At 54.3% G+C, this 15,858-nt stretch overlaps 1 protein-coding gene and 1 long non-coding RNA gene across 5 annotated transcripts in view; both read left to right on the top strand.

Annotated features, from left to right (window-relative positions):
- The window catches only part of ADARB2 (adenosine deaminase RNA specific B2 (inactive)), a 531,551-nt gene that overhangs the window by 495,646 nt on the left and 20,047 nt on the right, over positions 1-15,858 (top strand). For 3 of the 4 annotated variants that reach the window (XM_055296338.2, XM_055296339.2, XM_063609981.1), the window contains exon 7: positions 897-1,065. In XM_055296338.2, coding sequence (XP_055152313.2) covers positions 897-1,065 — 169 coding nt within the window. Of the gene's footprint in view, positions 1-896; positions 1,066-7,661; positions 8,336-15,858 lie in introns of those variants that run through there. The other variant, XM_063609980.1, reaches the window with a different exon arrangement.
- On the top strand, positions 9,454-15,803 carry LOC134731494 (uncharacterized). Its single transcript, XR_010113792.1, has 2 exons — positions 9,454-10,668; positions 14,883-15,803. It is a non-coding gene; the product is annotated as an uncharacterized lncRNA (long non-coding RNA).

The following is a 15,858-nucleotide window of genomic DNA, read 5'->3' as shown; positions in this document are numbered from 1 at the left end:
TAAATTTAAGCTTCCTCTTGCTCATGCTAGTCCTCCAAGTAATTGTGGGGAATGTGGTATGGGGGGCGGGGGGTGTCAAGGGGACCCTGGAAAGGAGAACACAGAACACCTGAGGGACCCACAGAGACCCACCAGAGGCTCCGTCACTTCTGGGCCTCGTGGAGCTCCTGCCTATGGAGACCCTCGGTAATTAGGGGACACAGCAAGAGCGGAGGTGCCCAGGCAACCCCAGCACCTTCACAGGAGCCACCTCGCCGACTCCTCACAGCCTGGGTGGCAAGCACTGCTATTACCCCTGTCGTTAGAGGAAGTAACCAGGTCCCAGTGACTTTGAGACACTTTCCCAAGGTTACATAGCCAGCTTACCATGAAGCCGGGATTGACACCTGGACCAGGGTAAGAGCTGAGTCCCACTCACCACCTATTTCTGCACAGCCCTCCAGCTAAGCATAAACATTTACATTTTTAATGGCTGAAAAGTGAGAAAAATGGTATTTGACAATACCTGAAAGCGATACGTGCAACTGTGTGTTCAAGTCTGCATCCATAAATGAAGCATTGAGGACGCAGTGGCCCCTTGCTGGCCTGAGCACGGTCCAGGCTGTGGCTGCACTCACACAGCAGAGGCAGGTGTTGGTGAAAAGAGTCTGGCCCATGAAGCCTGGGGTTTTTACCCCCTGACCCTTGACTGGGAAGTTGGCCCAGCCCAGGCGGGATGGTGTGGCTCTGGAGCCCACCCCTACACAGCGCTTACTTCTGAAGCCCCTTCCTCCTGCCAAATGCCCAGCCATGGTGAGGGGCCCTTTGACCTCTGTTGCAGTCCTTCCTCTTCTCCCACCTCCCAAAACCAAGGCAGCTTCCCTCTTCTCACCCCTCCCCACCCTCTTATCTCCTAGTGCACAGCAGCAAACACCTCGTCAGGAAGTTCCGTGGCCACCTGCGCACCAAGATCGAGTCCGGGGAAGGGACGGTCCCTGTGCGTGGCCCCAGCGCAGTGCAGACCTGGGACGGCGTCCTGCTGGGGGAGCAGCTGGTCACCATGTCCTGCACGGACAAGATCGCCAGGTGAGGCCCACGGCTTCCTCTCGTGGACATTGGCTGCGGCCGGTGGGGAGTGCCAAGCCCCAGGCTCCCTGCGTCCCACTTCTGGTGAGGTCAGAGATGCTGGGCACATGCGGTCAGGGCCCTGTGCCTGAGCCGTGGAACTCCACAGCTGTTCCGCGTGTTCAGTCCCACACCCTGAGGCCGAGGTGCCCCGGGTCCCCGAGGGATCAAGGCCCTGCCACCCCAGGCTGCCGCTGCATGGGGCAAACACAGCCTGGCCTGAGGCTGCCGGCCAGTCGGGGTGGCCATAGGCTAACTAGAAGCCAGGGCCTCCCTCCCCACTGGGCTTTCCACCAAAACCTGACTAACATCCAGGGACAGCCGCAGGCCTTGAGGTCAGCTGGGTGGAACACCTCTGCCCCATCCCCCCCTGAGATATTTTCTTCTTGGAAGGAGTTTTCAAAGCCTCCGCGTGGAGGTCTCGGGGTGAGGTGCCTCGGCTGAGCTCTGTGCAGAGGAGCAGGAAGGTGCAGAATGGGCACCCGCCTCCCTCCCAGCACCTCCAGTCACTGCCATGCCCTGAGCTCCCAAGCTGCTCTGCCCAAGACCTCCCCCAACCTCGGCCTGATGCCCCGAGACCTCCCCCAACCTCAGTCTGATGCTCCGAGACCTCCTTGACCTCGGTCTGATGCCCTGAGACCTCCCCCAACCTCAGTCTGATGCCCCAAGACCTCCCCCAGGTTAGTCTGATGCCCTGAGACCTCCCCCAACCTCGGTCTAATGCCCCGAGACCTCCCTGTCCTCGATCTGACCCCCTAAGACCTCCCCTGACCTCAGACTCATGCCCTGAGACCTCTCTGGCCATGGTCTGATGCCCTGAGACCTCCCCAACATGGGTCTGAGGCCCCAAGATCTCCCCCACGTTGGTCTGAGGCCCCGAGATCTCCCCCACATTGGTCTGATGGCCTGAGGCCTCCCCCACATTGGCCTGAGGCCCCGAGATCTCCCCCACATTGGTCTGATGCCCTGAGGCCTCTCCCACGTTGCCCTGATGCCCCGAGGTCTCCCCAGTGTGGGTCTGATGCCCTGAGTCCTCCCCAACGTTGGTCTGAGGCCCTGAGACCTCCCCAACATGGGTCTGAGGCCCTGAGACCTCCTGCACATTGGTCTGAGACCCTGAGACCTCCCCGATGTTGATCTGAGGCCCCGAGACCTCCCCCACATTGGTCTGAGACCTGAGACCTTCCCCACATTGGCTTGATGCCCTGAGACCTCCCCAACATTGGCCTGATGCCCCGAGAGCACCATCCCCAATGCAGCACATTTCTGTAACTTTGGTTTGGAAAACAGGGGTCACAGGTGTGGGGACAGCATGAGTTTCCCTAAAAGAGCCATGAACTCCCTGCAAGCCTGATAAAAAAAAACTAACAACAACGTGGTCACAGGAAGTCTGGGTTGAGTGACCCAGAACACCCTTGGACACTCTGGTCGTCCTGTTCCTCTGTCATCTGCAGCTGGAGTGAAAACAGTGCATTCGGTGCAAATGTGGTCTCCGGGCGCCACCCCCAACTCCCAACGAGGCTGTGGCCCTGAGACCCTCTGTAAGGACGTTTTGTGGTGGAGCCAGGCAGGAGATGCAAAGGTTGGTCCCCAGGATGTGCAGGAAGGAGGATGAGTGGGGAGGGCCAGGAAGCCCAAGGCCTGAGGAGGACCCCAGCGCATCACTTCTGATGCTTGAGTGGAAGCTTTTGTGCCCATGGGGTCCTGGGCTCCCTACAACCACAGCAGGATCTGGGGAGAGAAGGCAGAGGGTGGGCCCAGCCAGGCCCCATAAAATCCTCTTCAAAACGCAGCCACCCCGGGGTTCTGGCACAGACGGACGCCCATGGGGCAGGCAGTGCCTGCACAGGATGGGCACCTGCCATGTGCCCAACAGATAATAGGACAACTGTTTACCCACCCTAATCCCGAGCGCTGGGCCCTGGCCCGTCCACAAAATTCACAGGGCTGGAGGTCAGGGGGGTGACGTCAGGGGACACAGAGCCCAGGAGAAAAGGGGAGACCCCTGCCGCACCTGCCTCCACCCCTGCAGCCCCTACAGCTCTGCTCCCTGGGATCTACACAGACCGGCTTCTGGGCTCCAGGCAGATGAAACCCCAGCCCCGACAACAGTGGTTCCACCTTCTCGTGGAAATCATGGGAGAGCTGGGGAAAATGGTGCCCTTTCCTTCCCGGCTCTGGGCGCTCCTGGCTGGGGAACCGCAGGGTCAGCCTAATGACAGCGGACCAAAGCCGTGGTTTCTACATCAAAGGGAACAGGCCATTGTTGACAAATAGCTCATTTTTCAGAAGAAAATGTATTCCTCCTTTGTAATATTTTCATCTATTCATGATAAGGAAAAAGCAGTAATTTTCACCTCAACTGAAATTCTCTTGGTACCCTAAGATAGCATTGGGTTTCTAAATTTGCTCTCTGGTGCCCCGGAAAAATGACGTAAATTAGCACCTACAGAATTGAAACTTGGCCGTCCCTGGGATCTTCAACATCCACAGATGGTGGACTAAACACAGGTGCAAACCACGTGACACTGGACACAGGTGCAAACCCACGCAATGCTGGACACAGGTGCAAACCCATGCGACGCCGGCAGGTGCAGGCACAGGTGCAAACCCATGCAACGCTGGGTACAGGTGCAAACCTACATGACGCCAGCAGGTCCGGGCACAGGGGCAAACCCACGCGACGCTGGCAGGTCCGGGCACAGGTGCAAACCTACACGACGCTAGACACAGGTGCAAACCCATGCGACGCCAGCAGGTTCGGGCACAGGTGCAAACCAACACGATGCTGGACACAGGTGCAAACCTACACGACACCGGCAGGTCTGGGCACAGGTGCAAACCTACACGACACCAACAGGTCTGGGCACAGGTGCAGACCTACACGACGCTGGACACAGGTGCAAACCTACGCGACACCGGCAGGTCTGGGCACAGGTGCAGACCTACACGACGCTGGACACGGGTGCAAACCTACACGACACCGGCAGGTCTGGGCACAGGTGCAGACCTACACGACGCTGGACACAGGTGCAAACCTACGCGACACTGGCAGGTCCGGGCACAGGTGCAGACCTACACGACGCTGGACACAGGTGCAAACCCATGCGACGCCAGCAGGTCCGGGCACAGGTACAAACCTACACGATGCCGGACACAGGTGCAAACCTACGTGACACCGGCAGGTCCGGGCACAGATGCAGACCTACACGACGCTGGACATAGGTGCAAACCTATGCGACACCGGCAGGTCCGGGCACAGGTGCAGACCTACATGACGCTGGACACAGGTGCAAACCCACGCGATGCCGGCAAGTCTGGGCACAGGTGCAAACCCACAGGACGCCAGACACAGGTGCAAACCCATGCGACGCTGGCAGGTCCGGGCACAGGCGCAAACCCATGAGACACTGGACACAGGTGCAAAGCCACGCGATGCTGGCAGGTCCGGGCACAGGTGCAAACCCACACAACTATGGCAGGTCCAGGCACTCAGTGGCCACTCAAGGGGCAGGGTTTTCTCTCTGTAACAAAATCTCCTTGAAAAACAAAGGTCCACACTGCTTCCTGGCCAGGGGCTTTCAGTGTCCGGGATTTGGGGGCGATTCTAGACTCCTTTTGAAAAGAGAATACAAGTTTGTGGAAATTGTCACACCCGTGGTTCTGGGCGGCTGGAGTGAGAACTCCTGAATTTGTCCAGGAATTAATCCTAAGCGCCCGCCAGGTTAGAACAGAGTTGCGTCCTCCCTCTCCATTCACAAGTGCTTCACCCCCGGGTCTGGTGACAGGACAGGGGTGCAGTGGACAGGGCGGTGCCCAGGTGTGGGGGCGCAGGCAAGGCTTGAAATGCCCCCAGCCGCTGGCCCAGGCCCCTCGAAGCCCAGCCCACCTTCTGGTTCTGTCACTGGTTCTCTCCTGTCTTAGACTTGGCTTCCCCTCGTCCCCGTCATCTCTTGTCCCTCCTTCTCTCGCTCTCGGCCTCTCTCTGTCTCTGCGTCTGTCTCTATGTCTCTCCTTCTGTCTCTCTGTATCTCTCTCCGTCTCTGTCTCTGTCTTTTTATCTCTGTCCTTGTCTGTCTCTGTCTTTCTGTGTGTGTGCCCGTCTCTGTCTGTCTTTCTGTGTGTGTGCCCGTCTCTGTCTTTCTGTGTGTGTGCCCGTCTCTGTCTCTGTCTTTCTGTGTGTGTGCCCGTCTCTGTCTCTGTCTTTTTATCTCTGTCCTTGTCTGTTTCTGTCTCTTTCTCTCTGTCTCTCCCTCTCGATCTCATCCTCCTCCCTGGCTGTGCATATCTCATCTCTTCATCTCTGCTCCACTCACCCTCCCTCACTGATGAGCTCCCTGAGCTGCTCCTTCTGCCTCCCTCCCTCTTCCCCAAAGCCTTTCCCTCCTCGGGTCCTGCCGCCACACTGTTCCCTGCATGGAGCCTGCAGGGGCTCAGTTCCAGGTACTGTCTGCTTCTGCGTCTGAGTTCTGACCTCCAAGGGCTCACCGGTGCCGCTTGGCTGCAGGGTGCCTGCCACGGTGGGGTGCACTCAGGGCCCCTTGGCTGCAGGGTGCCTGCCATGGTGGGGTGGACTCAGGGCCCCTTGGCTGCAGGGTGCCTGCCATGGTGGGGTGCACTCAGGGCCCCTTGGCTGCAGGGTGCCTGCCATGGTGGGGTGCACTCAGGGCCGCTCGGCTGCAGGGTGCCTGCCATGGTGGGGTGCACTCAGGGCCGCTCGGCTGCAGGGTGCCTGCCACGGTGGGGTGCACTCAGGGCCCCTTGGCTGCAGGGTGCCTGCCATGGTGGGGTGCACTCAGGGCCGCTCGGCTGCAGGGTGCCTGCCATGGTGGGGTGGACTCAGGGCCGCTCGGCTGCAGGGTGCCTGCCATGGCGGGGTGCACTCAGTGGCCCTCAGTGGTCCTGGGGGGCCCTCGGTCAACAGCCCTTGTTGGTTTAGCCGGGGGGGGGAGGGGGGGCAACAGTGGTCCCGACGACGACAGAAGCGGTGCCACCACTCGGAGCCTCTGCCCTGGGCCAGGCACAAGCAGTGGCATGGGGACACAGGCTTTGTCAAGAAGGTACTTGTGTATCTGCCAAAATCAGACCTGAGCATAGACCAGGATGTCGGTGCTAAGGCAGGAGCTGTTTCAGAATTGCGCCGCACTTGCCGTTTGAGTGGAAGCGTATGTTACGCTAATGATTCCAGACCATAAGCATCTGGACCATGCATTATTTTTACAGAGAGACCATCTGATAACGTATGTGTTCATCTGTTTTCTATCCTGTACAAAAGCAAAAATTAAACCTAGGGCTTAAATAACATTCAACATAAAGGACCCTTCATACACAAATACGGATGAAATATTCTAAGTCAGGGAGTTAATGACAGTCAGGGCTCTGTGGAGAGTGGAGTCTGAGGATGCGGAGGTGGAAGTCGCCGTCCGTGAAGCGGCAGGAGGACACACGTGGCTGTGGAAATGACCTCACACGAGGCACCGTGCCCGGCGCAGGACGCACAGGAGCCAGCATCGTCGTCCTGAGGGCCATGATGAGATGTGCAGGCAGTTTTGAAAGTTGGTTGTCAAATAAGTCATTATTAAAAACTAAATTACATAAACTTAGAACTAAATAAATTATAGTAAAACAAAGGTAATAGGTACTCAAAACTCACCACTCCAAATTATTTTACTGTTATTTGTGCTCTTGAAATTATTTACACCTCTTGTATCTGTGTGGTGGAAATACCACAAAATCCTGCTGTTTTCCAAACCCCTTCATCGCTGCCCAAACCTGCTCAGTGACCTCACACTGAAATCGGCCACAGTGATGCTGCTTACGCCATGGAAATTGGAAAGCTACACACACATGCTGCTTGCTTTCTTTCGAGAGCTGATTGTTGGCAGCATACCACAGTCTTGTCCAGAAATAACATATTTGAGGCTGCTGGGAGTCCACTGTCTGAACCCAGGAGGCCCTCACCCTCCTTAGAATCCATCCTTCCCACCAAACTCTAAGCTTCTGGCAGGTGGGGACCTTGTCTCATTCCACATCATTCATTCAGTGTCTGGCATGGTGGGTGCGGGAACATAGCAGGTATACATAGATTGATAGATGACAGACAGATAGATAGAGATGACAGATAGATGATACAGCACATAGCAGGCATACATAGATCGATAGATGACAGATAGACAGATGGATAGAGATGACAGATAGATGATACATAGATTATAGATTAGATGACAGTTGATAGATGATAGAAAATAGATAATAGATGATAGATGATAGGTAGGTGATGATAATGACAGATGATAGATGAAAATTAGATGATGATGGATTAGATAGATGATAGATTATAGATTAGATGACTGATCCGATAGATGATAGAAGATAGATGATGGATGGATAGGAGGGAGGGAGGGAGCCATGGGAGGCTGAGCCACAGCAGGAGGGGACAAGGGCTTTGAACCCCTCACAGCGCCATTGGCAACACCTTGGTGGGCTGTCAGGGACAGTGCCCGGAGCCTCCCTGGCACAGGCTGGTGAGTGTAGCCTCTGCGTTGCCCTGGTGCTAGCTGCAGCAGCCTTCAAGCGCCGGCTGACTTGGCTATGATGGCTCCACTGAGACTCGTCCCGAGGAGACGTCTACACCATGGGGAGGCCCCAGCGCAGGAGGGGGCTGCTTCCAACCGTCCCCGCCTTTCCATCTGCCTGAGGCCTGCCTGCCAGGCTTCTTTACACCCCCACGAAGTACAAAGTGCTCCACACGGTCAGCATCCAGGAACTGCTCACTGCGCTCATGAACGAAGGAAACCTGCTCTTTTGTCAGAATGGCCACGACATGAAATAGGAATCGCTGCGATGTGATTGATGATGCCCTGGGAACTGGAAGTTGAAAGGACTGCAGGCTTCTGATGTGCCACGCAGACAACTTTATGGAGGTGAAGCACGTGTCCTCTGCTCAGCCACTAACTTTGGCCAGGGCTCCAAAGGTATGTGTGCTGCTCGTACGTTTTAGGGATGTGCTAAAACCAGTGAAACCTACGGATTTTCTCTCCTAGACAGCACGAGTCTCATCCCACACGAGGCCGGGAACCTGTGGTCATATTTGCTTCGTCGTTTAGAAATTTCTCTAGGAATAGATGCAGTTCTATTCGAGCAGCCATGAGATAAATGTCTGGCTGGCTTTTGATCTCCGACTTCGTGCCACTTTCATGTATTAAAATGAGAATAAATGGATAGAATTGTATATATCATTAAGGTACAGAAAGTGTGTCTGCCAAATAGGTCATTCTCTTTGCAGTTTCCCTTTGATATCAATGAAAAATGATCTTTTGTATCAAAAGATCTAAACAAACCACACAGCTACATTACTTCCCACCTACAGATCAAAAGTAATGCACAGGCATCACCTTTAGGATCAATAATACCTGTAGTAATATTCTTGGGTGACAGCAGACCTTCTTCTGGGTATGGAATTCCATGAATAATAATAGATTTCACTTCACAATGTCAGTGGTAAAATCAGTTTACAGCAAAATATGAAAGTGTGTGATAGAAATCTTGAAATTTTTACAGTGGCTTAGAATGAGCTGTAAAAACATTGTGGAGAAAACTTTTTTCACATTTCCTTACACATCATCTGATGTCCCCTCTGTCCTCTGTGTGGGCTTCTGGCCGCCTCCTGCAGCCACAGTCGATCAGTGCACCAGGGCACGGGAGAGCACTCGAGTTGGGAAAGGGTGTGGATGTGGGTGTAGGTGACAATGTGGTGTGGGTGTGTGGGTGTGGGCCAAGCTGTAGGTGTGGGCATAGGTGATGGTGTAGGCATGGGCATGGGTGTGGGTGTTGCTGTGGGTGACGGTGTAGGTGTAGGAATGGGTGTGGGTGATGGTGTGGGTGTGGATGTGGGTATGGGTGATGGTGTAGGCGTGGGCATGGGTGTGGATGTGGGTGATGGCATAGGTGTGGGTATGGGTGTGGGTGATGGTGTGGATGTGGATGACAGTGTGGTGTGGGCGTGTGGGTGATGGTGTGGGTGTGCGTGACTGTGGTGTGGGCGTGTGGGTGTGGGTGATGGTGTGGGTGATGGCTTGGATGTGAGTGATGGTGTGGGTGTGGGCGAGGCTGTAGGTGTGGGCATGGATGTGAGTGATGGTATGTGTGTGGGTGACGGTGTAGGCATGGGCATGGATGTGGGTGATGTGGGTGATGGTGTGGGTGATTGTGTGGGTGATGGTGTGGGTGTGGGTGATGGTGTGGGTGTGGGTGATGGTGTGGGTGTGGGTGATGGTGTGGGTGATGGTGTGGGTGTGGGTGATGGTGTGGGTGTGGGTGATGGTGTGGGTGATGGTGTGGGTGTGGGCGTGGGTGATGGTGTAGGCACGGGCATGGGTGTGGGTGATGCTGTGGGTGACAGTGATGGTGCAGCCATCCCCATTCCTAAGGGCCGAGGCAGGTCACCCTGTGCTGATGGGGTTGTGATTCCCTCTCAGGCTCCCTCAGTGTTGCTCTGGGGATCACTGAATGAGTCGTTTGTCTCCATCCTGTGTGTCTTCCGCAATGCACACCTAATGTTCTCTGCCATTCAGAAGGATCTGGGGGTACTGGCAGCCACAGGCCCCTCACTGCGTCTGAAATCCACCATGGTCTCTGGGGACCCACAATGAACCACAAGAGGAAACCCTGAGCCTGTTTGCTGGGCAGAACCCCCACCCCGCCTGCCTCGGTGCCCTGACAGCACCGACCACTCAGGCTCCGGGGGCCCCAGCAGAGAAAGCTGTGAGCCAAGCCCCTGCTCAGAAGCCCCTCTTCCTGGGCCAAGGGCCTGTGACCATCTTGTCTTCCCCGACAAATCAGGCCCTCCCTGTGGCACTTAGAACTGTGTCCTCACATCTCAGGGGCTCGGCAAACACCACTGACTTGATGATTACGTGACCACTTAGAGCCCATGGGTGCTGCCTGTTGGCTAAGACCAGCCCGGAGGAAATGGCCTGATATGCAGCCAGGCCCACTGGGGGTCCAGGCCGTAAGAGGACGCTCTAGCGTCCCATGTCCCTGAGGCACCTCAGTCCGCCCAGGGCCTCGTGCTGATGCAAAGGGGCTGGGGAAGCAGGGAGGCGAGAGGATGGGAGGCAGGGACAGAGCCCAGCACAGGGCCCAGCTGCCTGCACCTGAGTGCTGGGGCCAGGGACAGACACGCCCAGGTGTCCTTGGCATCCTCTGTGACCTCAGGGGCAGTGGGTTCTTGGAGGACAGGGACCCTGGGGGGTGGCACCAGCCACATGCACCCAGGGGAAGCACTGCCCAGCAGATGCCTTTTCAGACTCTGGCCTCCAGAACTGGGGGAACATCCCTGTTTCAAGCCACCCCACTGTGGTTGTCCCACAGCAGCCCTAGGAGGCTGGCACCGGCGGGCGAGAGAAATCACCCATTTGGTCTTCAGGAAATCAGAGAACAAATAAAGTCACAGTAAACTCGATTCCTGAAATCCTACCACCACCATAGCCCTGGGAAGATGGGATGGAACTGCAGAAAGTGGGTGGTTACAGCTCAATGAGAACTGACCTGCAAAGCCACAAGGTAAGGTTAAGGAGCGCCCTGGAGACCAAACCCTGCCCCTGCATGGGATGAGGGTCGAACGCCACAGGCATAACAGTCCCATCCTGAAGGCCTGTGGATGCGGCCTGTTTTTCCAGCTCTATAGAGCCAGGCTACGCTCTCACTAACAGCCAAACCCCAGGGTCCTGAAAGAATGGGGAAAACCGCAGAGGTGCTTTTAGCTTTTGTCTCTAAGAATCAAACGTTGAGTGGCATATAAAAAATCTAAATCTCCTGGAACTAATGTTCCTTCAGATATGGTTTCTAATTTTAAGTACCTGAGCTTGATTATTGATCACAATGGGTCTTTAAATGAACAGATTAAAACTTTCTCCATGAAAATGAACCATAAGAAATTACAGCTGCTCTCTGGGGAATACGGCACTGGCTGATTTCTAAACCTAAATTTTAGCCTGTGCAGAGTGCCGTCTCCCCGCCCCCCACCGCCTAGAGATCAGCTGCTCAATGTTCCCTCAAAACAGCTTCTCAGGCCTCCTCTTGGCCACGCAGCCCGCCTGGGAACAATTCTGACACCTTCCTCCATGATTTGTTGACTCCACTGAGGTCAAATGAGCGATGTTCATTGTTCTCATCTCAGAGTGTAGGTCCTTCCTAACAGAACTGCTTTTAAACACCAAACCCAAAGTTCCCCCAGTCTGGTTTAAAAATATTTTTACTCCTTTTAAAATATAGATTGTACAGATTAAGACAAAGTCTCGCTCTTGTCACCCAGGCTGGAGTGCAATGGCATGACCCTGGCTCACTGCAGCCTCTGCCTCCCAGGTTCAAGCGATTCTCTGCCTTAGCCTCCCGAGTAGCTGGGATTACAGGCGTACACCACCACTTCCGGCTAATTCTTGTATTTTTAGTAGAGACAGGGTTTCGCCATGTTGGCCAGGCTGGTCTCAAACTCCTGACCTCAAGTGATCCACCCGCCTCAGCCTCCCAAAGTGCTGGGATTACAGGGGTGAGCCACCGCGCCCAGCCTTAAGTGACATTTTATAACACCTCTAGTGAGGAAAGAAGCAGTGATCAATTCATTAACACTTATCAGATATAAAAAGTAATAATGAAAAAATCAGCAGCCCCGCTGCCTCCGCGGCTCTGCCCTCCTGCACCAGCACCGCCGACTTCGGCCACGGCTCCTGAGACCAGAGCCCAGTTCCTGGGGGAACCCCGCCCAGATGCTATGGAGACGGCAGAGGGTGACAAGCCCAGCATCTGCAAGGTAAGAACTGGAACTCCAGTCAGGGGGACAAGAGAAAACACGAGGCCGGGCTGAGTGGGGACCTGGGATGCTCAGCAATGACCCAGACAGCGTGGATGCCACCAACCCAATACAGAGACGCAGAGACGGAGGCGCAGGGCTGAGGTCCCTGAGTCACAAGGCGTCATCTCACGGCCGCTGTCTTCACAAAAAGAACCAAAGGTCCCCGGGCTAAGTGAAAAGTGTCCTCTGTCCCCAGAACCAAGAGGCCCAAGAGTGGCCACCGCAGTTCTCTCAGACCGCACAGGCAACAGGAGGAGACGCCATAGTTCTCTCAGACCGCACAGGCACGAGAGGCCACCGCAGTTCTCTCAGACCACACAGGCAACAGGAGGAGACGCCGCAGTTCTCTCAGACCGCACAGGTGCGTCCACACGGCAGAAGGTGCAGGTGGGGCAGCTGTGAACCTCCTGGCCCCGAGGGCATCCCAGCAAGCCAGGCCCGCCTCAGAGGCACAGGAGCTGTGGGACCCACGGTCAGGCAAGCCAGGGTGTCAATAATGCACCATCATTTATGTAACCAGTTCCCTGTTAAGACGCACTTAGGTGATTTCCCGTTTCTGTTTAGCTGAGCTTTGTCTGCTTTGCAATTACAAACAGCCTCTTCAAGACTGGCCCCATCCATACATCAGGCGTTCCATTGAGAATGCAGATGCTGGGTGAATTCCTAGCAGGCATGTTACTGAGTTAAAAGGCTTTTGGCTTCTCTTTCACCTAGAAAGGCCCCCAGAATAGGTCTGAGTGGCCTGGAAATGGGGTGGGGCCTGTATGCAGAGACGCCTCAGGGTTATTACCTGTCTTGTCAAGAGGTGGGAGGAAGAAGGTGTGTGACAGGGTTTGGAGGTAGGGTGTGGAGGAAGGGAAATGTCACCCCCAGACCGGCCAGAGATTCAACTGTCTCCTGTGCTCTTCCAATGCCATGAAAGGTAGATACAGTTACTGTGACCCCAGAACCAACACAGAGACGGTGGTTCTCGAACTGAGCAGCCTCAGAGCCACCTGGAGGCTCCTTAGAACTTGCACCGCCGGGCCCCACCCCAGAGTTCATGAGCCGGCAGCTCCAGGGTGCAGCCAGGAATCTGCATTTCTATCAAGTTCTCAGGTGATGCTCCATGGCTGGCCCAGGCATCCCACTTTGAGGACCACTGAGAAGACAGTCACTCACAGCAGCAAGAGAAGGGTCAAGGGAGGCCCTACTGACCAGCATCACAACCTGACTGGTACCTGACTGTGTTGGCTCCAAATGTGCCACTTTGCTGCAGAAGTCCTCAACCCTGGCTCACATGAGAATCACGTGGGCGGCACCGAGAAAGCTGATGGCCGCATTGACTCCCCAGTCACACCAAAATCCTTGGGGGAGCCAGGCCTCTGGAGATCCTCAAAGCTCCCAGATGATCCCAGCAGCAGGCCTGAGAGCCAGCCCTGCAAAGCTGCAGACGCCGGGCCAGGTGGCAGCTGAGGACTTTGCCACAGGCTTCATGTAACTTTAGAGAGTTACATCTCCTCATAGGGCCACGTCATGGCAGCAAACCAAAGCGTCCAAAACAGGCAAGGGCGGTCCTGTTCCCTGCCTGATGCCGGCGCACTTGCAGGGACAGCCTGAGGTGTCAACCCACCGGAGACCTGTCTTTCCTTCCATTGTGGCCTGGAGGCTGCAGCCTGGACTCAGTGAGCAGGTTGCATCTCCTGGCTAAAGAATGGCAGCCTTTTTCCAAGACCTTCCCCACTTATCTGTGGTATTTCAATGATTGACAAACAAACAAAAATATACTTACTTAGGGATTATCTATTTTGAAAACTAGACATGGGTTTTTTTTCTGTCAACATTGCAGTAATATCAGCTGTTTGAACAAAAGGAGAGGCATTTTTCCATTCAATCCTGAATGCTGAAAATTCTCCAACTCATATTCAGAAAGACATTTGGTTTTATTGATCGTGTTAGCAGAATAAGTTTAATCTCTGGTAGCCAGGCAAGGAGAAGGTGGATTTCCTCTTTATTGTAAAGCTTATTAGGTGGGAACCAGAGAGAGAAGTTATTTGTCTTCTGACGGTCCTGCAGCATCACAGCCACTCACATATGTTCCAGAAGCTTTATTCAAAGCCCGTGCTCTGATGGCCTCTAACATTGAGGCGTCTCTTCCAGGAATCCCAATTTTACTTTTTAACTCGTGGCTTATTTCACGCAGGTGCTTTGTTACAGATGGTGGAAATATACCTTTCCCTGCTTTAATTTATAAGACATTTTAAGACTGCACTAACAGTCTGAGAATTCACAGGCCCACTGGGACCATGGAACCCGGAGCCCTGGACCCTGCACGGGGTCCTTTCCTGGGCCTTGTTTTCCGGCATCTCCAAATCTGAGGAGGGCATCTCACGTCCCGAGGAGGGCCATGCTGCTGAATTTCCTCCCAGCTTTTGGTCTGTCCTCTGGTCTCAGATTCAAGGGAACAAGCCAAATCCCTCAACCGCTCCTCAAAAATGTTGGCATTGGCTGGACGCAGTGACTCATGCCTGTGGTCCCAGCACTGTGGGAGGCCAAGGTCGGTGGATGGCTTGAGCCCAGGAGTTCAAGACCAGCCTGGGCAACACAGCAAGACTCTGCCTCTATGAAAAAATACAAAATAATTAGGCTGCAGCAAGCTATGGCTGCACCACTTACACCACCATACTCCAGCCTGGGTGACAGAGACCCTGTCTAAAAAAAAAAACACACAAAGACCAGGTGCAGTGGCTCATGCTTGTAATCCCAGCACTTAAGGAGGCTGAAGTGGGAGGATCGCTTGAGCCCAGGAGTTCAAGACCAACCTGGGCAATATGGCAAAATCATGCCTCTATTTAAAAAAAAAAAAAAAAAAAAAAAAACAGAACAGAAAACACTGCCCGTTGTTCCCTGAAAGAAAAGCTCAGTTACAAAAAATCTCCTTTCCCAGGATTTGTTGCCATTCTCTGACTTATCAGTGAACATCAAGGAAAAGATTGACTCTGAAGAGCCACCATCCGAGATCCAGGCAGACACGCTGTGGAATGAAGGTCCTCGGTGATAGGCACTGTGTGGCCTCCGACCATCTGAGATCCAGGCAGACACGCTGTGGAATGAAGGTCCTCGGTGACAGGCGCTCTGTGACCTCTGACCGTCCAAGATCCAGGCAGACACGCTGTGGAATGAAGGCCCTCGTGACAGGCGCTCTGTGACCTCTGACCGTCCAAGATCTAGGCAGACACGCTGTGGAATGAAGGTCCTCGGTGACAGGCACTGTGTGGCGTCCGACCATCTGAGATCCAGGCAGACACGCTGTGGAATGAAGGTCATCAGTGACAGGCATTGTGTGGCGTCCGACCATCTGAGATCCAGGCAGACACGCTGTGGAATGAAGGTCCTCGTGACAGGCGCTCTGTGACCTCTGACCATCTGAGATCCAGGAAGACACGCTGTGGAATGAAGGTCCTCGGTGACAGGTGCTCTGTGGCCTCCGTCTCATCCTACCCTTCAGAACACCTGACCTCGCCCCTCTGGTAGACGCTTGCGCATCCAGCGGCCAGCTCTTCCCTTGCTTTCTGGGAGAAACACCGTGACTTGTAGAAATGACCACAATATTTTTTTAAATGAAGCTATGCAAATCTGATAGACTGAAGTAAATGTTTCATAAAACCAATGACTGTTTAAATTGTAGGACTAAATTGTTTGTGTATAAATATAACCTTTTATATTCCATTTGAGTTTTATGTAGATGAGCACATTACTTTAATGACCTGCATTTGCGGAGGGAGAGAGGGAGAGCAGCTCCCCGAAACCCCCACCAGCCAGATGGCTGCCTTTTCTTGCATGAGATTAAAAGATGTTTCTCATTCATGGAGATGCTTCTGAGGCAAATTAATATTGCTGGCTAAATTGCTTGTGTTTTTGGA

This window comes from Symphalangus syndactylus, chromosome 10, assembly GCF_028878055.3.
Source record: "Symphalangus syndactylus isolate Jambi chromosome 10, NHGRI_mSymSyn1-v2.1_pri, whole genome shotgun sequence".
In the NCBI taxonomy this organism is placed as follows: Eukaryota; Metazoa; Chordata; class Mammalia; order Primates; family Hylobatidae; genus Symphalangus; species Symphalangus syndactylus.
The sequence above is the reverse complement of the archived record's forward strand: the minus strand, read 5'-3'. Positions and strand labels throughout refer to the sequence as shown.